At 37.8% G+C, this 22,162-nt stretch overlaps 1 protein-coding gene across 1 annotated transcript in view; it reads left to right on the top strand.

Annotated features, from left to right (window-relative positions):
* JADE3 (jade family PHD finger 3) overlaps window positions 1-22,162 on the top strand; it is a 151,450-nt gene that overhangs the window by 85,978 nt on the left and 43,310 nt on the right. Inside the window, exon 5 of the mRNA XM_054566506.1 lies at window positions 6,502-6,659. Within this exon, the coding sequence (XP_054422481.1) occupies window positions 6,502-6,659 (158 nt within the window). The remainder of the gene's footprint in view (window positions 1-6,501; window positions 6,660-22,162) is intronic.

Raw genomic sequence — 22,162 nt, 5'->3', positions numbered from 1 at the left:
GCATCTGTTTTCCATTGTTCTGAGTATACACCTAGGTGTGGAATATGGTAACTGAGTCATATGGTAACTGATTAACCATATGAGGGAATGCCAGATTTTTTTTCCAAAGAGGCTTCATCAGTTTACACTCTCTCAAGCAGTATATGAGGGTGTTTGAAATTTGTTATTGCTGTGGGCACCAGAGACTTTTAATTCCTCTAGCAATCTTGGCTTAGAGTCTTCCCTTTGTGCTTGTCCTCAGAAAGATTGTCTTCTGCAGCTCTCCTGGCTGTTAACCACTCTTATTATCACTGGAGGCATTAGCATGGTGGTGTAGAGCATGGGAGAAGGATGTTCTCTAATATTCTGATTACGTCTTCGTCTGTGGATGGCATAGTGGTTCTGAGTCTGGGGGTGGGATGGGGGCGGTGAACATAAGGGATAGGGCTTTTTTGCCCCTGCCCTATTTTCCCCTGTCGACCTGCAGCAGGTATTTTCTGGTGTTCTCAGTCTGTCCTTGAAGTTCTTCCTCCTGTGGGTTAAGTCTTCCCCCTTAGATAACACAGGGAGGCTGAGGCTGGGTGCTCTTCCTTTCCCCTAGCACTAATGAAATTATACCAGTGCACTCATTTGATATCCTTCCCCTGAAGATGAAGCCTTTTGTTCAGTAAAGGAGCAAGAACATTGAATACCAGGAGCCCAGGCAGCACCAGTTTTCTCCATCTTCTCTGAGAGCTGAATTGGATGGCTAGAGAAGAAGCTTACAAGAAGGTGGGAATCCCCTATGAGTACAGCCTTCAGGAACATCATACTCTCATAGTAGTCCCCATTTAGCCCCAGCAAGTAATCAGAATTTCTAGTTTAATGTTCCTACTGTGGCTTCTGCCCCAGGTAAGCAAATGCTCCTGTCTCGTGTCTCTCTGCAGGCATACCTATCTCTCTTTGAGTTGGCCATTTGTCCTGTGACTCATTTCTTTAAAGGGTTCACAAAAAAAGTTGATTTGCTCCCTGCCCTGCCTTTTTCTTCTTGTAAGGATAGGAGTTTCTTCTTTCTGACCCTCTACAGGTCCAAGATGAAACCCTATCATTTTACCTGGAGTTAGATATTGAAATGCAATATAAATGATCATTTTTGATGGGTCTTAACTGGCTATATTTATAGATACATATTGTTTAGTGCTTTATGTGAGATTCCTGTACATGCCTCCCCCTGATTTATCTTCTAGAGAAGAGTTTTTCTAGGGGTGTGTGAATCCCATGTAAGGTTCAGGAGCTTCTGAAAATTGTATGCAGACTTTAAGGATATGTTTTTATCTATATTTTTTGAGCCAGTAGTCTTCATCTGGTTCTCAAAAGGGCCCATGCTTTTAAAAATGTTTTTAAAAAGCCAATTGCCCATTAAAACACACATAGTACTAGATGAGCAATTTGAATTTATTAAAAAATCTTTCATTCTTTCTCAGAAGCCAGGATATTTTCACCTATTCATCAGACTGGTCTATAAAACATATCAACCTATCTTGAAGGATTGAATGCATATATCATCTATAGGCCTGGAATCTCGTTTATTATGCCCAAGACTTTCATAGCAACAGAGTGAAAGCTCATATGTCTTAACTCAGCAGAGAACACTACATTAGCCTCAAATAGAGCCTGTTTACATCACTTTATCTGCATTTCTAACAAGTTTGATTATTTTGTTTTCTGGCCCGACAGCAGATAAAAAGCCCTAAGCTTGCAAACGCACACTTATTGTGCGAAAAGGGACATTGAGGGATAGGGGGAAAACTTGCAAAGCAAACTTCATGTGCCATCTCTTGTGTGAAAACTGTCCAGATCTCCAAGTCAGACTCAATTACTGCTGCCTCTCCATTACCAGGCTGCATACACCTCTGTTTGGCATGGGGTAAAAGTAATAATCAAACCTACTTAAGCAGCCCCAAGGTACATTGTTTTATGGCAATTGATGCTCCAGTTAATGTCAGCCCATAGCCATCAAAAATGTGCCATTTATTTTTTATAAGAAACTTGATTATTTTAAACTACTGGAAAATTATTTCCATGAAAAATATTTACATGATTTTTAAAGTTTTAAACTTAGAAATTACATTAGCTTTGCTTAATTGGAGAAACCAGTGTGCAACAGTGTCTTAACAATACTGGGTACCTTTCTTATATAAGAACAAGTTTGTATTCTTTTCTAGGTTTTCTCCACTCTAAGTAAATGGTTCTTCCAGATAACCCAAAAATCTTATCTTGCCTTAAGATTGTATAATTCTAAGAAAATCGCTTACAGTTAACTCTCTTTAGTTAAATATAGTTACCATGTTTGCAGCTGGTGTTTTTTTTTTTCTTTGTGCTTTGGGGATGACACATCTGTTCGTGGTGAGTTAGGTATAGTTTCAGATTTAAGTGACTGTGAATCAAAACTGAGCAATCTCTTTCTGCTTCATTCACATGGACCAGACAGTGTTCCCCTTTTTGTCATACAGGAAGTAAATGTTTGGCTTTTCCTCTTAAAAATGTCACAGAAATGTTCAGACTAGCTGTGCTTTAAGAAACTGCCCACTGAGAGAGAGATGTTAATGAGAGCAGTAAAAGCCAGAGCTGTCCATGAAGGGCATTTTCATTTTGTGGCTCTAACAGGTTGAGCATTGATGTCCTAATTGAATTCATAGTGAGGCCTCCTTTGTTTCTGTAAGCATCTGAGAGGCCAAGATGTGCATGCACTGTTGGACTTGGCATAGCTTCTGGGCTGTATGTTAGCCTGTGAATCCCCTCTTTGACCATAAATGAGCAGATCTCTGGTAAGTATAAAGTGTTTTTGTTTCAGGAACTTTTGGGGAAACTACCAGTGCATATAAAATAGACACACAATTGAGAGCGTGTAAAACTTCTCAACTTCATTCCTAGGTCAATGTAAATATCTGTATCCATCATTCATAATCTTTAATTTAGTAACAAATGGCCATGTTTTATTTCGTGAAGTTTCTGCATTACCTTATGCCCTATAGAATGTTGACTGAGGCTCTTGATAGAACTCTTGCTTGGGAACCCTGTCTTCGGGAGCCAAGCCACACATGTGTGAGTGAGCCATGAACTCACACCTCCTGTATTCCATCAACATTTACTTTATGGGCTAGATAGGAGAACTCAGCTATATTCTCTTTTTCTGATTTTAGTTGAAAAGCTGAGGCTATGATGATGATAAAGTAACTACAGTTTGAATTTATTTAGCACTTACCACAGCCCAGTACCATGCCAAGCCATTTATGTAAGTTCACACACTTAATCTTCAACAACAACCCCTCTGAGGTAATTGTGATTATTATCCCCATTTTACAGATAAATAAACAGAGAATTTCAATAACCTGCCCCAAACTATTAAGTGGTGAGACCAGTAGATGAATTGAGGTAGTCTGTCCCAGGACCTATTTTCCATTCTTTAATAAAGATTTTTAATTCATTTTTAACTATATTAAAACATCTGCATGGTTCAAATATCAAACAGTAGAACAAAATACATTCAGAGAAATTAGCTTTTGCCTCTCCTCCCTATTTTCCTTCTCCCCAGAATTAACTTTTTTAAAAAAAGTTTTAAGTTTATCCTTTTACAGTTTCTTTATGAAAATAATACACAAATATGTGTGTATGTGTGTGCCACTATGTGTGCATAAAACTCACACCTCTACCCAGCATCACTATAGCTATTTTATTAGTCTATATTCATTTTATAAACCTAAAAATATCTTTTCTTAATCAGAAGCAGACTCATGAGACCAGTCTGGTAAATACAGGGTGTGACAAAAGTAGGTTTACAGTTGTGAGTATGCAAAACAGAGTTTATTCTTATATTATTATTTATTAGTCATTGTATTATTTTCCATACAAGCAACTGTAAACCTACTTTTCCCCACTGTATATTTCATATCACTTTGCAGATATCTGCCTGAATACTGAATTTAACATTCCTATCCCCTCTTTAACATTTTATGTTCTGCATCATGCTTGAGATGTTTGCCTTCTGTAGTAAGATAAGGCAGACTCTTGCATTCTGCCTTGAGTAAAAATGCTTCTCTAGAAACCTTAGATCTGATGCTATTTAATCTGGCTAGCTTATAAAACTGAAATCAGGCTTATCATATAAATCTTTTTTTCTCTAAATGTAGAAGGGAAAATTATAATAATCGTTGGATTTAGTTATCATTTGCTTAAGAAAAATAGGTTTGAGTTGATTGGTGTTCCCACAGTCCGAGGTTTCCCAGACTTCACAGAGTTGCCTGTTCCTAGAGGTTTGGTATTTCTGGAGCCATGGACAGAGGGCCAGATTTCATTGGCCTCTGCTTTTATACCTCTTTGTCTAGGATCTTCAAGTTACTCTTATGTTTGGTAATTTTTTGTATTAGTTTCCTAGGGCTACTGTAACAAATTACCATAAACTGGGGGGCTTAAAACAACAAGAAAATTATTTTTCACAGTTCTTGGGGACAGAAGTCCAAAATCATCCAGGCTGCACTCAAGATCATCCATGATCATACTGCCTCCTCCTCTTCCGTCTCAACTCTCCCTCTGCCTTTCTCTTGTAAAGATACCTGTCATTGGATTTCGGGCCCACCCAGATATTCGAGGATGATCTCTTCATCTTAGAAATCCTTAACTTATTTACATCTGCAAAGATCCATTTGCAGGTTCCAGAAATTAGAATGTAGACATATCTTTTGGAGGGCCACCATTAAACCCACTACAATATATTTCCAGGTTATTTAGGAAACTCTACAGGACAGATTTTCATAAGCAGTTGTATCAAATATGAAGACATGGCTTATGCTGTGTGATTACATGCTGTGGCATTATTAAGCCCAAAGCATGATTTTACAATCGATCTATATTATTAAGTGTATCACATAGAAAATAATAAAATATTTTAGGAGGTTGAAAAATACTTGGCTTTAGTATTCTTTACAGGTCTAAAGTGGGGTTTCCGACACCACTGTCTTTCCCAAAGACAATAGTTTGGCACGATTGTAAATTGTCACAGCTACTTAACCACTGGCTCATTAAAGGTACTCAAGTAATTTATAGAAATGGATCACAGTGTTCAGCAAAATGGCAATTCCATTTTTTGGACTAGCCACCCAGAACCCTGAGCTCTGTGCAAAACATGTTAAATGGATATGTCTATGATTCTCTTTTATCCCATTATACAAATATTACAGTAGATAAATAAACTGGGGCGAGGAGGACAGATCTTCATTACAGAGGAATTCAAATTAATAAATGCAGGGCTGATATCTACCAGTGGATACTAAAATTAGCCCATGGCAGTTTAAGAAGAAACAGGATGTTTTTATAATCTCAAAGTATCTCCTCTAAGCTATTTATTAATTACAAAGGGAAAGATAGTAACCTAACAGTGAAAAAAAACAGCAAGACCCTACCTTAACCAGTTGATCCACATCACCACTAATAAGACGTTGGTATCATATATCCCTGATAAAATGGAATGAGAAGGGCATGGCATCATTTCTGTGTACTCTTTCCAAAAAACATGAGTAATATTAATGTAATCATGAGGAAATATCACACAAACCCCAATTATAGGGACAGTCTATCAAATGCATGACCAGTATTCTTCAAAAGTGTCAAGGTCTGGAAATTCTGAGAAACTCGCACAAATTAGAGGACGCTGAGGAAATGTGACCATTAATTGCAATGTGGGATCCTGGATTGAATTCTGGAACAGAAGGACATTAATGGGGAAATTAGTAAAATTTTAATAAAGTCTGAAGATTAATTAATAGTATTATAGCAATGTTAATTTTCTGGTTTAGGTAACTGTATACTGGTTATGTACAATGTTAACATGAGAGGAAACTATGTGAAGGGTATATGGGAGCTCACTACTATTTCTGTAACTTTTCTGTAAGTCTAAAATTAAACAGTTGTAAGTTATCAGAGGATACTTGCTGCGTAATTTGAAGAGTTAAGGATTGTTTGTTTTTATACAAACTGTTTAAGAGTAACCTGTATTACTAATTTACATTCAGGAAGCCCAAGAAAATAATTCAGAAGAGACCTCTTTACTCTTTATTAAATGAAAAATAAGCTGGTTTCTCTGTCAATACTTAAATCCCTTCCAGATAGGAGCTGATACGGTCATTTAAGAAGTTAGAAATGTCTATCTTTTTTTTAAATTTTATTTTAATTTATTTTTTCAAATACATTTGTCTCTGCCTACCCCCCCACCACTTTCCCTTGCCCCCCCTCCTTCCCTCCCTCCCTCAGCTCTTCCCCTTTGGTTTTGTCCATGAGTCCTTGCTATATGTTCCTTGACTTTCCCTTTCCCTTCCTTTTCCCCGCCCCCCCTTCCCTCTTGTCTCTGTTGATTTCTTTTCCTTTTAGTGTGGCTGGTCTTATTTTCCTTGCATCTTTGTATTGTTGGTATAGAGTCGGTGGGCATGGTCCTTTTAAAATAACATTAAATGGTTTTAGTTCCTCATGATTTGTGCAATGTCTTCCTAGGTATTCCGGAAGGACCTCATCAGTGCCATGAAACTTTCAGATTCTCACCACATTAATCCTGACAGCTATTACCTCTTTACGGATACATGGAAAGAAGAATGGGAAAAGGGAGTCCAGGTACCAGCCAGTCCAGACACTCTTCCACAGCCTTCCCTCAGGTATTTGCATGCTTGTACCTTTGACTTAGGGAATTAATGTTCTTATGGTTATCTGTGTGCCACTTGGGGAGAGACTTTGAGTGGCTAATTATACATGTATAATGCAAAATCACATACTTTGTTGACTCAGACCAGTGGCAGAGTATGCCAGCCAGGACAGGTTAGTAGTTAAAAGTCAAACTCATTTATTTATAGATAAAGTATGTGCCTATTTACAAGGTAAAACTGTTTGAGGTCCAATCTGAAACATATAAGATTGTGGAGACCAAGATTTCCAGGTATGACTCAACAATAGTAGCATTTACTAGTCTTTGAAGAGAAACAGAGCATAAATTACATAATCCCATAATAATCCTGTTAATACATAACCCCATGAAAAGTCATTTCATTGTAACAGGGAGCTTATAGAATCTATAAATAGAAGACCAAAATATTTAGAGTTCATAAAATACCTGAAAGAAAGGGAATAAGTGTAATAATTGGGTTGGCTATAAGCACATAGCCTTTATTTGCAAAGATTTGAGAAGAAAATTTAAGTAGAAGAGGATTTTGGTTTTGTGGGAAAGGGAGAAGACTTTTCTGCCAGAGGAAGTAGTAAGTATTAGCTTCTCAAGAGTAATGACTGATTATGGAAGCCATTTTTTGTACTGGTCTTTGTGTTCCCAGTGCTTTGCACAAAGGTTGACATGAAATAAAATGCTTGGTATAAGTTTCAGTGAGTGAGTGAAGGATGGAAGGCAGGGAGGGAAAGGAAGGAAAGGGATAGTAACAGATAAAGGGGTTGGTGGGACCTCTTGGTTACTATGAGAAAGTATACATATCATTCATTGTACATCTGTGTATATCTAGTACATACTAGGTTCTTCAAGGGCAGAGATCACATCCTTGAGTTTTCTGTCCCTACCACCAGGTTCATAGGTCCTAGTCATTCTCCAGAAGAAATGCTTGTCAAATCACTTCTAGAAACCCAAGCCCAGGCTGTCCAACCCACAGAAGGACTGTCTCCGTTAAGGAAAACTCCAGCCTTTCCCAACACACATCCTGAGCATTACTAGCTTATCATCGTTGACACTGTTTCCTGCCTCCTAAAAATCAGAACAGCATCATGAATGAACACATGAGTCAGGCATTTTTATGTCCTTGCTGTCAGTAATTTTATATACCATAGCAGTAACAGGGGAGCCTGGACTTCCACCTCAACCTGGCAATGATGATGCATCCTTCACCTTCCCATCTAGGGTGGTGTCAGAGGATACTTAGTAGAAAATGAGGACTTTCATCACTGCCCAGTGGTAATGAGGGCACCTCTTGCTCCCATAGTGTCAATGGAGGAAACCACAGAGGGAGCAGCAGTAAGGTACATTTTCCAATCCCAGTTAGAGAGGTATCAGTGGAGGCTTAATGGGGAACCAGAACTCCCAGCCTCACCCAGGAGTAACAGAGTCCCTGCCCCTTGGTTGTCAACAGAGGCCAAATGGTGAATCAGAACTTCTATAACCATCTAGTGATAATGAGGTGGTATCCCCTCCCCACCAGCCTAGTCTCCAGCCAGAGCAGTGTCAGAGGAAGCTAGTCAAAACAGAAAGTTTAAAGATCCAGAGTCTCATAGCATACTACCCAAAATATTGAAGTTTCAGTAGGGCTGGATAGAGGTGGGCAAACAGAGAAAAAGCGGGACAACTGTACTATCGTAAACAGTAATGACCCATGGACATGGACAACAGTGTGGGAATTGATTGTGGGAGAGGGGAATGGGCTGGGTGGAGGAGGGCAAAGGGAGAAAAATTGGGACAACTCTAATAGAGTAAACAAGAGTAAGAAATAAATGCAAAAAATCACTCATATCAAGATCCAGGAGGGTCTCAACTTGATCAGAGACAGTAAATGCCAGTACCAAGATGACAGAGATATTAGAATTGTCTAACAAAGATTTAAAATCAGCCATTATAAAAATGCTTCACTGAGCAATTATGAACACACTTGAAGCAAATGAAATGATAGTATCTCTTCTTTTATTCCTGATATTGGTAATTTTTGTCACCTTTTCTATTTGTTCAGGTTGGTCAATTTTATTCACCACTTTACCAAAGCATCTTTTTGTTTCATTCTTTTCTATTTTTAATTTATTTTTGCTCTTACCTATTATTTCAGTTCTTCTGCTTGCTTTGGGTTTATTTTGCTGCTCTTTAACTAGTTTCTTGAGTTGGGGGCTTATTAGCTTGTTGGTTTGAGACTTTCTTTTCCAGTGTAAGAATTTAGTGTTAAAATTTCCTTCTCAACACTGCATTAGCTGTATCCCACAATTTTGATATGCTATAATATCATTTTCATTTACTGTAATGTTTTTTCCCCTTAAGACTTCATCTTTCACTATCTTTTTTCCCCTTGAGACCTTTTTTTTTTTGTAGAAATACGGTTTTTATTTTTGAAGTATGTGGATATTTTCTTGTCATCTTTTCATTAACAATTTCTGTTTTGATTCCATTTTAATTAGAGAGCACATTATTATTCCAATTCTGTATTATTCCAATTTGTTTAAATTTTTTAAAGTTTATTTTATGGATCAGAATATGGTCTATCATGGTACATATTTATGGGTGCTTGAAAGCAATGTGTATGCTGTTGTTGGGTGGAGTGTTCTGTACATGTTAATTTGATCCTGTTAGTTGATAGTGTTGAGTTCTTCTATATCCTTGAAGATTTTCTGTCTCTTCTGTCAATTACCGAGAGAGGTTGAAGACTCCAGCTGTAATTGGGGAGTAGTTTTGGTTGTTTTTTTTTCTGTCCAATCAGTTTTTCTTTCTTCTGTTTTACAGCACTGATTATTTGGTGCATAATACATTAAAAATTGCTAAGTTTTCTTGGTGGATTGATCCTTGTATCATATAATGTTCCTCTCAATCTCTGGTCATATTCTTTGCTATGAAATCTACTTAATCTGATATTAATATAGTCCCTCCTGCATTCTTTTGAGTGACGTTTGTATTATGTATCTTTCTCCTTTATTTTACACTTACATGCTTATATTTTAAGTGTCTTTTTTTAAAGACAGCATATATTTAGGTCAGTTTTTTTAATTTATTTTTTTAATTTTTTAATTTTTTTGTCATCGATTTTTTTATTATTATTACTTTTAATTTATAAATCATGTTTATTCTATTACAGTTGTCTCAATTTTTACCCCTTTACCCCTCTCCGCTCATCCCACCCCCACCCCCCCACTTCCACAATCAGTTCCCACTCTGTTGTCCATGTCCATGGATCATTCATACATGTTCTCTGTCTAGTCCTTTCCCCTTCTTTCCACCATTGTCCTCTTTCCCCATCCCCTCTGGTGACTTTCAGTCTGCTCCATGTTTCCATGCCTGTGGTTTATTTTGTTCGTTAGTTTATTTGGTTGAATAGAGTCCACTTATAGGTGAGATCGTACGGTATTTATCTTTCATCAACTAGCTTATTTCATTTAGCTTAATATTCTCTACTTCCATCCATGTTGTTGCAAAAGATAAGAGTTCCATCTCTCTTTCTTTCTTAAATGCAGATTGATTTTATTTTTTTAAATGTCAAAGTTAATTATAAAATATTTAAAAAATTTAAAACCATTATAAAATCTCAGCAATTAAACCAACATGACACCAGTACAGAAATAATCAGGTAGATCAATGAAATATAATGATCATTCTAGAGACAAACATATATATCTGTCTAACAATAAAATATATGATTAAGTTGATATTTCAAATCAATGGGTAAAATAAGGCTTATTCAACAAGTAAGGTGCATGGACCACTATTACTTGAAATAAAACAAACATATAGCCCTATTTCACACATTATACAAGAAATATTCAGGTGAGATAAAAATCAATATGTAGAACCTAAGGAGTTTTAGAAGAAAATAAAAACTAATATTTTTCACAACCTGAAGTAAAATATTCAAACCCAGAAGCTATAAAGTAAATATTGACAATATGACTATATTAAACATTTAACTATATAGTGATATACATATAAAAAAAGTTAAAGTACAAGGAATAGAACAGAAAAGTATTTGCAACACATCTAAATCATGGTTAATAGGTTTATTTTTTTTAGGGAAAAAAGTTCTACAAATCTTTAATCAATAAATGGATAAAGAACCAAAAAGTCATTTAAAGCTTTTTAAAAAAGGGGGGGGGGCAAGAAATATACCAAAACAGGTTTAGTTTCAGCAAATAGTAAAGGAACAATTAAAATAACATCATTGTCACAATCAGATTAATGAGTATTAAAAATATTGGTAATATCAAGTATTGGCAACTCTGAAAAGAACTGGGTATTCATAGAAACTTTTTCTTCATGTTAAAGCAGTCTCTTTAGCATATTTTTCCGGTGCTGGTTTAGTGGAGGTGTAGTCTTTTAGCCTTCTTTTGTCTGGAAATCTTCTTATTTCACCTTCCATTTTAATTGAGAGCCTTGCTGGGTAGAGCAGTCTTGGTTGCAGGCCTTTGCTTTTCATTACTGGGAATATTTCTTGCCACTCTCTTCTAGGTTGCAGTGTCTCTGTTGAGAAGTCATCTGCTAACCATATTGGGGCTCCCTTATACGTTACTGCCTCTTTCTCCCTTGCTTGCTTTAAGATTCTCTGTTGGTCTTTGGTATTTGCCACATCATGTATTAATGATGATATGTCTTGGATGGGCTCATTGGGTTCCCCTTGAATGGGATCCTCTGTGCTTCCTGGACTTGTGTGACTTTTTCTCTCCTCCAGTGAGGGAAGTTTTCCATCATTACTTTTTCATACAGGTTCTCTATCCCTTGCTCCTCTTCTTCTCCTTCTGGTATCCCTATTATACGGATATTACTATGTTTCAGGTTTTCCTGCATTTCCCTCAACGCATCTTCATTCTTTTTTAGTCTTTGTTCATATTCTTGCTCTTTCTGGGAGCTTTTTTCTACCTTGTCCTCCAGCTCACTGATTTGGTCCTCAGCTTCATATAGCCTGCTTTTGATTCCTTCTCCTGTGTTCTTCAATTCAAAAATGATATTCTTCATTTCCTCTTGTCTCTTATTGATAGTTTCTATGTCCTTTCTTATGCTGATACAGTTTGCAGTAAGTTCCTCATAGTATCCCTGTAGTTTTTTTGTAATTCTCTCTGAGCTCACTGAGCTCATTGAGCTTCCTTAGAACCGTTGTTTGGAACTCAGTATCTGATAGTTTACTTGCCTCTATTTCATTTAGTTCTCTTTCTGGGGATTCCTCCTTTCCCTTCAAGTGGGGTGTGTTTCTTTGTCTTTCCCGTATTTTTGAGACTCTTCTCCTTTGCTTCTGCTTCTTAAGTTGATCTGTCTTGATTTCCTGACTTTGTGGTGTGAACTATGGTAGGAAATTGATGTTTTCACTCTCTGGATCTGCCTCTGATGATGTCAGATGTTGTCCCTGTCTGACCTTAGGCAGTCTGTTTGAGACTTCCAGTAATCCCAGTTGGTGGTTTTCTCCGTCACCTGTTAATCTTGTCACTCTGCACTCAGCAGACCACCTCAGACAGCTCAGGGCAGGGCGGAGTCCCTCCTGGGGGCAGGGTTATTGGGTAATCTCATGCTGTGGCTGCAGTTTTGGGGCGGAGTCAGCACCAAGATCCGGGCGGGTTATTCTCTCAGTTCTCACCCCAAAGCCTCCTTCCCCAGTCTCTCCTCGGGCTTCTCTAGCCCACCCTGCTCCTGCCTTTGCTGGAGGCCAGGGTAAGTGGCTGCAAATAAAAATTTATGCATTGGCCCTTTAAACGGTTCTTTGCACCTCCAGCAGGCTGTCTCTGTCAGAGAGCAACCCTGCCGCTTTTCACATCTGGCTGTTTTCTGTTTACTTTTTGGGCTCTGGTGCTGTGGGATAGAGATGCCCACTTTTGATTTAGACCCCACTCTTCTCAGGGGGGATCCAACTGGCTGTTTCAGTATCCTTCTGGTGCTCCTGCCCATGGGTGCCCCTCCCCTCTTCTGAGTCTCTACCGCACTCCTTACTGGTTAGATTGCGCTAAAGCCGATCCTTCTGTCTCCGAGGTTATCAGGCTCCCCCTCTTGCTTTGTTCAGTTGCTTGTTCCAGGTGATTTCTCGACAATTTAATTGTAATTCCAGGTTGGTCCTGAGAGGAGGTCAGTGTGACTTCCACTCACTCCTCCACCATCTTGATTCTCTCTAGGTCAGGTTTTTTTTATATCCACTTTACCAGTCTCTGTTTTTTAAAGGGTTTTTAGACCATTTACACTTAATGGGATTATTGATTAGGGCTTAAAAGTCTGCCCTTTTACATATTTTATTTTACTATTTCATGTATTTTGTTTTTTATTTCTCATTTTTCTTTTTCCGGCCTTTTTAAGGGTTACCTAAACCAGTTACCTCAGCTCACCCACTGTGAAATAGATCATTTGAATAGCCTATAACGATTAGTGAAATTGAATTTTATTTATTTTTTATTTTTAAAAATGTATTATGTTTTTGTTCAGATACAGTTGTCTCCATTTTTCTGCCACCACTCTCCCCTACCCCGCCCACCCCCACCTCCCACCCTCAGTCCTGCCCAACTTTCGTTTTGTCCATCGGTACTTTATATGTGTTCCTTGACTTGACCTTTTCCCTTCTTTTCCCCATTACTCCCGTCCACTCTCCCCTCTGGTTACTGTTGGTTTGATTTTCTTTCAATGTTGCTGGCTCTATTTTTCTTGATTATTTGTTTTGTTTATTAGGTTCCACTTCTAAGTGAGATCATACAGTAGTTGTCTTTCACTGACTGGCTTATTTCACTTAGCATGATATTCTCCAGTTCCATCCATGTTGTCACAAAACGTAGGACTTCCTTCTATCTTTCTTTTTTTTTATTTTAATGCAGATTGATTTTATATATATTTTTTTTAGATGTCAACGTCCAGTACAAAATACTAAAAAGCTTAAAGCCATTATAAAATCTCAACAATTAAAACAACATGACACCGGCACAGAAATCATCAAGTAGATCAATGAAATAAAATGAGCATTCTGGAAACAAATGTATATATCTCTCTAACAATGTAATATATGATTAAATTGTTATTTCAAATCAATGTGAAGAATAAGGCTTATTCAACACATAAAGCGCATGAATCACTATCATTTGAAATAAAACAAACATAGATCCCTATTTTTCACACAGTATACAAACAATATTCAGGTGAGTTAAAATCAATATGTAAAATCTAAGGAGTTTTAAGAGAAAATACAAACTAATATTTTTCTTACCCTGAAGTAAAATATTCAAACTCAGAGGCTATAAAGTAAAATATTGACAATATGACTATATTAAACATTTAAGACTATACAGTAATATACATATAAAAAAAGTTAAAAGACAAGTAATAGAATAGGAAAATATTTGCAACACATCTAAAAAACAGGTTAATAATTCTTTTTAGGGAAAAATTCTACAAACTTTTAGTCAAAAAATGGATAAAGAATACCAAAAAGTCATTTAAAACTTTTTTAAAATAATAGAAATAGGTAAGAAATATACAAAACAGGTTTAGTTCCAACAAATAATAAAGTAACAATTAAAATGACACATTATTGTCACAATCAGATTAATAAGTATTAAAAATACTGGTAACATCAAGTATTGGTGACTGCGAAAGGAACTGGATATTCACGGGCTCTTTTTCTTCATCTTCTTAAAGCGGTACCTTTAGCATGTTTTGCAATGCTGGTTTGGTGGAAGTGTAAAGTTTAGCATTCTTTTTTCTGGGAAATTCCTTATTTCACCTTCCATTTTAATTGAGAGCCTTGCTGGGTAGAGCAGCCTTGGTTGCAGGCCTTTGCTTTACTTGAAATTTTCTTGCCATTCCCTTTTGGCTTGTAGTGTTTCTGTTGAGAAGTCAGCTGTTAGCCGTACCGGGGCTCCCTTATATATTTTTACCTCTTTCTCCCTTGCTCCCTTTAGGATTCTTTGTTGGTCTTTGATATTTGCCACATTATATTTTAATGATGATGTGTCTTGGAGTGGGCCTCATGGGGTTCCTCTTGAATGGGACCCTCTGTGCTTCCTGGACTTGTGTGACTTTTTCTCTCCTCCAATGAGGAACGCTTTCCATCATTACTTTTTCAAACAGGTTCTCTATCCCTTCCTCCTCTTCTTCTCCTTCTGATATCCCTATTATATAGATATTATTACATTTCAGGTTGTACTGCATTTTCTGAATGCCTCTTCATTTTTTTGGAGTCTTTTTTCATTTTCTTGCTCTTTCTGGGAGCTTTTTTCTACCTTGTCCTCCAGCTCGCTGATTTGATCCTCTGCCTCATCTAGCCTGCGTTTGATTCCTTCTACTGTGTTCTTCAATTCATAAATTGTATTCTTCATTTCCTTGTGTCTCTTACTGATAGTTTCTATGTCCTTTTCATGCTGATACTGTTTGCAGTAAGTTCCTCATAGTATCCCTGTAGTTTTTTTGTAATTCTCTCTGAGCTCACTGAGGTCATTGATCTTCCTTAGAACTGTTGTTTTGAACTCAATATCTGATAGTTCACTTGCCTCTATTTCATTTAGTTCTCTTTCTGGGGATTCCTCCTTTCCCTTCGACTGAGGGGTGTTTCTTTGTCTTCCCATTATTTGTGAGGCCCTTCTCTTTTGCTTCTAATTCTTAAGTTGATCTGTCTTGATTTCCTGACTTTGTGGTATGAACTACTATGGTGGGAGACCGCTGTTTTTTCTTTCTGGATCTGCCTCTAATGATGTCAGATGTTGACCCTGTCTGAGCTTAGACAGTCTGTTTGAGACTTCCAGGAATCTACTGTTTGTGGCTGTCTCCTTCAGTTGGTAATGTTGTCACTCTGCACTCAGCAGTCAGTCTTAGGCATCACAGAGCAGGGCAGAGTCCCCTTGCATCCTCTTGTGCTGCTGCTTAGGGGGTCGTCTGTCTTGAGCAAGATGACTCTTTCCAAATGGGGGATCAGTCAGCACCATGATCCCATCGGCCACTCCCTCAGGTCTCTCCTCAGGTGTCTCTAGCTCACTCTGCCCCCACCTTTGCCAGAGACCAGGGTAAGTAGCTGCAAATAAAAATTTATGCATTGGCCCTTTCAAAAGCTCATTACGTCTCCAGCTGCCCGTCTCTGGCAGAGAGCAACCCTGCTGCTTTTCGCAGCTGGCTGTTTTCTGTGTATTTTTTGGGCTCTGGTGCTATAGGCTGGAGATCCCTGCTTATGGTTTAGACGCCACTCTTCTCAGGGGGATCCAACTAGCCATTTCAGTATCCTTCTGGTGCTGCTGCCCATGGGCACCCCGTCCACCTCCTTGAGTCTCTACTGCACTGCTTACCCGTTAGGTTGTGGTAATGCTTATTCTTCTGTCTGTATGAGTTTATAAGGCTCCTTTCTCCTTATTGTTCAGTTGTTTGTTCCAGGTGATTTCTCCACAATTTAGTTGTAATTCCAGGTTGGTCCTGGGGGGAGGTCAGTGTGAATTCCGTTCAGTCCTCTGCCATCTTGATTTCCTCTGAAATTTACTTTTTAGCAACTCTGCCTGTGAATACCTCCAGACCTAGAGGGTTTTCCTAGAGAATTCCATCAAACAGTTAAAGAAATAAAAAGTGGTAATACTGGAAGATAAATTTGAATTAAACTAAATGTAGTTATAGAATAAACAGTGGACTGTGGGAATGTGGATACATACTTGTTGAGAGGCTCTAAATACTCAGCCAAAGGAACTTAGCGAAGATGAACTTACAGACATAAAGTGATTGTGGTGAAAAGAATGAAGATGTCCCAGAGAAAATTTTGCCAGCAACAATCTGCAAATTAAAGAAACTCCTAGAAATATTTAACAACGTTGAAAGCACAAAGGGCCAAATGTTGGAAACTCATGTAAATTCAGAAGAGAATATGACAATTTTTCAATGCATGGAAAATGTGCTTTCTCTGTATCATGGGTTATGTGATGAAAAGGAGTCAAGCACTGTACTCTTTTTTTTTTTTTAGAGAGAGGGGAAGGGAGGGAGAAAGAGGGACAGAAACATCAATGTGTGGTTGCCTCTCACGTGTCCCCAACTGGCCTGCATCCCAGGCATGTGCCCTGACCGGGAATAGGACTGGCAACCCTTTGCTTTGCAGTCCAGTGCTCAGTCCACTGAGCCACACCAGCCAGGGCTGTACTCTTAAGTTTTTATTTAAAAGTTTAAATTCTCACCCTGGCTGATGTAGCTCTGTGGATTGAGTGCTGACCTGCAAACCAAAGGGTCACCAGTTCAGTTCCTAGTCAGGGTGCATGCCTGGGTTGCAGGCCAGGTCCCCAGTAGGGGCCCACGAGAGGCAACCACACACTGGTATTTTTCTCCATCTTTTACTCCCTCCCTTCCCCTCTCTAAAAACAAATAAAATCTTTTTTAAAAAGTTTAAGTTCTCAGCGTCTCAAATTACAGTGTATTAAATACATATGTTTTACTATTTTTTTATTTCCCTATTTATTTATAGCCAGCAATAAAAGACTTTCTAATGTTTTGACAAAATTTTAAGGGTCACTGAACAATCATAATTTCCCCACTGATTATTAAGATTGCTCTTCACACTTTCAGCTTGCACAGTCATTTTAAAGTACCATAACCACTGTGCAAAGCAAGGATTACCTGTAATCTTTAGTGACAGCAGATCAGTAGTTTCTTGGAAGGGGACAGTGGAACAGGAGGGCACAAGGAATCTTTTGGAGGTGATGGAGATATTCATTATCATGGTTGCAGTGTTGGTTGCATAGATGAATACATGTGTGTCAGAACTTACTATTTTGTACATTTAAAATATACGCAGTTTGCCCTGGCCAGTGTGGCTTAGTTGGTTGGAGTGTCATCCAGTAACCAAAAGTTTGCAGGTTGGATTCCTAGTCAGAGCACATGCCTGTGTTGTGGGTTTGATCCCTAGTCAGGCACAAGCATGTGCGACCCCTGGTCCAGATGCATATAATCCCCATTCCCAGCACCGATCCTCAGTACAGGTGCATATGGAGGCACCCAATCGATGCTTCTTTCTCACATTGATATTTCTCTCTCCCCTTCCTCTCTCTCTCAAAGCAATAAAAAAAGTCATTGTGTGAGGATAGGAAAATAAATAAAATATAATATATGCAGTGTAATGTACATCACTTATACCCCAATAATGTTAATAGAAGAAGTGTGATTTGTATAATATATACACACTCAGGTATATACAGTAATCACAAATAGAGGAGTAGATGGATGGGCAAGAAAATGTGATAGTGGGCACATAAAGAAAAACACAGTGGTATGTGATTAGAAGAGAAAAGGAAGAAAGACAACAAAATGTTACTATAGGCTACCTAACAACGGAACCCCTGCTGTCAAATAATAGATTTTCAACACACATTTATTATTGTAAGGAGAATAACACAAAGGAAGCAAGGAGGAAAATTTGGCTGGATGTTAGGAAAGAAAATTAGTGAAGAACAAAAAGATATAGTAAGAAAAACAAAGATGAAGGTAGGAAGGGAAGGACATGAAAACAAGAAAGATTAAGGAATAACAGCAAATAAGGGCTTATCCTTCCATTGTCACAACCTGCCTTTCCTGTATTAAAAGTAAAAAAAAATTTTTCATTTTCTCAAGCACTTGATTGAAAAAGTTCAGTGTAAGTAAATGCATTACAACTTAACAGGTGGCATTATAAATCAAAATAGAAAAGTAGGAGGCAGGAGGATTTCACCAAGTCAGTCAGGTCAAGTTTCAAGTTTGTCACATGACCACAGGCTTTTATAAATGTGCTGCTTGCTTTTTTTTTTGAGATTTCTCAAAATTGAAATATAATTTATATATATTTTTATCAAGACAGAACTCACATGCCATAAAATGCACCCTTTTAAATTGTATTGTGGTTTTTAGTATACTCACAGAGTTATGAAACTATCACCACTATGTAATTCCAGTTTGAAGGCATGAAGTCCAAGATCAAGTTGCCATCAGGGTTGGTGTACAGTGAAACCTCTTTTCCTGCATGTAGACAGTTGCCTTCTCTCTGTGTCCTCAAATGGCTTTTCCTCTATGTGCACACAGAGAAATAGAGGGAGAGAGAGAAAGAGAGAGATTTCTGGTACCTCTTCCTCTACACCCTGTCAGATTAGGTCCCCACCCTTGCGAATTCACTTAACCTTTATCTCCTTATAGTCCTCATCTCCAAATTTAAGTCACACTGGGGCTTAGGACTTCACTATATGAATTTGGGGAGGACAGAATTCAGTCTGTAACAACCTCTAATCTACTTTCTGTCTCTATGGACTTGCCTATTCTGGATATTTCATCTAAATGGAATTCTACAATCTGTGGCCTTTTGAGTGTGACTTCCTTTACTCAGCACAGTGTTTTCAAGGTACAGTATGGATCAGTATTTTGTTACTTTTTATGGCCAAATAATATTCCATTTATAAATATACCACATTTTGTTAATCTCTCCATCAGCTGATAGAAGTTTGGGTTGTTTCCATGTTTTGGCTACTATGAATAATGTTGCTATGAACATTCTTGTACAAGTTTTTGAGTGGACATACATCTTCATTTCTCTCAGATATACATGATCTGTCTGGAAAAAGTCCAGACATTGTTAATATAATGAGAATGGTTTATGTGACATTGATGTAACCTGGCAGCCAAGGAGAGTGGACTGGAATGTGCATGCATCAACGACGACAACTTCACTATACTATTCACTGGGGGCAGTAGACATCATTGAGTGAGCATGTGTCCTCTGTGGCCATTACATTCAAAATGACTGAGTAAGTGGAGCAATGAATCTGCATCAGATTTTGTGTTAAGCTTGAATATTCCTCCGTGGAAACTACTCTGATGATTCAGAAGGCCTCAGCTATGGGCAACTAGTGATTGACAGCTTCATCACAACAACGCATCCACTCATACATCACGTCTCATGCAGAGGTTTCTGGTGAAATATCAAATCACCCAGTTGACTGAGCCCCCCTACAGCCCAGATGTGGCACCCTGTGACTTCTGGCTATTCCCAAAACTAAAATCATCTTTGAAAGGGAAGAGATTTGAGATTTGATGAGATTCAGGCAAATAGGATGGGGCTGTGGGTGGCGATTCCAACAAAGGATTTTGCAGTGTTTTGAACAGTGAAAGACTTGCTGGAAGATTTGGGCGAGGTCCCACGGTACCTACTTTGAAGGAGATTGAGGCATCATTGTCCTGTGTATGGTGTTTCTTGTATCTTCAATAAATATTTTTCATAGTACATGGCTGGATACTTCCTGGACAGACCTCAGCCTAAGAGTAGAACCACTGGATCATATCATAACTGTATCCTTACCATTTTGATGAACTGTCAAACTGTTTTCCGCAGCATCTGTAATGTTTTACATTCCTGTCAGCCATGTGTGAAGGTTCCATTTCCCGATGTTCTTACCAACACTAGTTATTGTCTATCTTTTTTATTACAGCTATCCTAATGGGTATAAAATATATCTCAATGTGGTTTTTATTTTAATTTGCCTGATAGCTAATGATATTGAGCATCAATTCATATGCTTGTTAGACATTTGTATATTCTTTTTGGAAGAGAGCTTTTATACTTTATTACAAAAAGAAGAATCATCTAGCCCAAAAATACAAGATTGTTCTTTTTTTTTTTCACTTCCTTTGAAACACTACTGATCAAACAACCAAAGTGAATCATCTCAGTTCACTTCTTCATGTTCCGTCACATTCACTTTGGAATGGGTACCCTTGGCTGCTGAAAATCTGACCCATTAGTGAACAAGGAGAGAAAGTCCCCAGATCAGTAGTTCCAGAATGTCTACTACTTTTTTTAGGGAGAGAGAGAAGCATTAATCAGTTGCCTCCCATACATGCCCCAACCAGGGATCAAACCCACAACTTAAGTATGTGCCTGACTGGGAATCAAACCCACAATTTTTTGGTGTACGAGTGACACTCCAACTGAGCCAACCAGCCATGGCCAGAATGTCTCATTTTTATATAGTGTATCTTTGCATACTTCTTTTATACAACAAGGTGGGACAAAAATAGGTTTACAGTTGTTTGTATGGAAAATAATAAATTATAATACAAGAATAAACTGTTTCACATACAACTGAAAACCTACTTTTGCTCTACCCTGTATATCTTTGGAGAAATTATTCAGATCTTTTTCCCATTTTAAAATTTGAGCTCTTTGTCTTTTTATTGTTGAGTTGTAAATTTTCTTTACATATTCTGGATATAAGTCTCTTATTTGCAAATGTTTTCTTCCATTCTATGGATTGTCTTTTCACTTTCTTGGTAGTGTCCTTTGAGGCACAAGTTTTTAATTTTGATGTTTATCTTTTTTCTCTTGTTACTTGTCTTCTTGGTGTCGGATACAAAAATTCAATGCCTAGCCCTGGCTGGTGTGGCTCAGTTGGTTGGAGCATTGTCCCATAACCAAAAGGTTGCTGGTTTGATTCCTGGTCAGGGCACATACCCAGGTTGTGGATTCAGTCTCCAATCAGGGTGCGTAGGAGAAGGCAACCAGTCAGTGTTTCTCTCACATCGATGTTTCTCTCTCTCTCACCCCTCTCCCCCTCCCTCCCTTTTCCTTCCTCTTCCTTTTTCCCTTCCTCTCTCTAAAAACAATGAAGAAATGTCCTTGGGTGAGGATTAAAAAAATGTAATTAAAGAAAAAGAAATCATTGTCTAAACCAAGATCATGAAATTTTACACCTATTTTTTCTAAGAATTCTGTAGTTGTATTTCTTACATTTGGATCTTTGATGCATTTGAGTTAATTTTTGTATATAATATCAAGTATTAGGGGTTCAACTTCAGTTTTTTGCATGTGGATATCCAGGTATCCCATCTTCATTTGTTGAGTAGCTTACTTTTTGAAAGTGATAGACGCTTTATACCCCAACTCCGCTCACCACTTATTTCCATGAGTCCGTTATAAACCAGGCTGCTATGGAAAAAAAAACACAGTTCTTGAATCATCAAGAAATCCCAGCTCTTTTTCTTTTAACCTCTTCTTTCTACCTAGGTAATTTTTTAAAGATTTTCCTATTTCGAACTGAGATGCTAATTTCTCTATGCTTCACTCTGTCCAAATATTTCACTTTTTCCCCCCACACTATATGAAAAAAAACCATTTAAGTTCCTTTTTATGGGTTAATTTTATAACTTTTTTATGTTAGTGGGGTTTTTTTTGTATGTCTTTTTTCTTGTTTTTATAGATTACAAAGTTCCTAAAAGTTAAGAAGCTGGTGGTAACTGTTTGGTTATTTATACTATTGAGAGAATATTTAAAAGTTTTTTTTTAAATTAAAAGATAGGAATTTAAAAATTAAATGCTTTGGGGCATTGGAGATCTTTCTCCCTGGCATATGTCATCAGTTTGGCTCAAATGAACTCTTATTTTTAAAAAAATAAAAGAAAAAGATAGCTCGCCCTGACAGGTGTGGTTCAGTGGGTAGGACATCATCCTGCAAACCAAAAGGTCACTGGCTCAATTTCAGGTCA

This window comes from Pteronotus mesoamericanus, unplaced genomic scaffold (assembly GCF_021234165.1).
Source record: "Pteronotus mesoamericanus isolate MK-2021 breed Mesoamerican mustached bat unplaced genomic scaffold, CSHL_Meso_final contig_173, whole genome shotgun sequence".
Lineage (NCBI taxonomy): Eukaryota > Metazoa > Chordata > Mammalia > Chiroptera > Mormoopidae > Pteronotus > Pteronotus mesoamericanus.
Note: the sequence above shows the minus strand (reverse complement) of the source record. Positions and strands in the feature narration are given on the sequence as shown.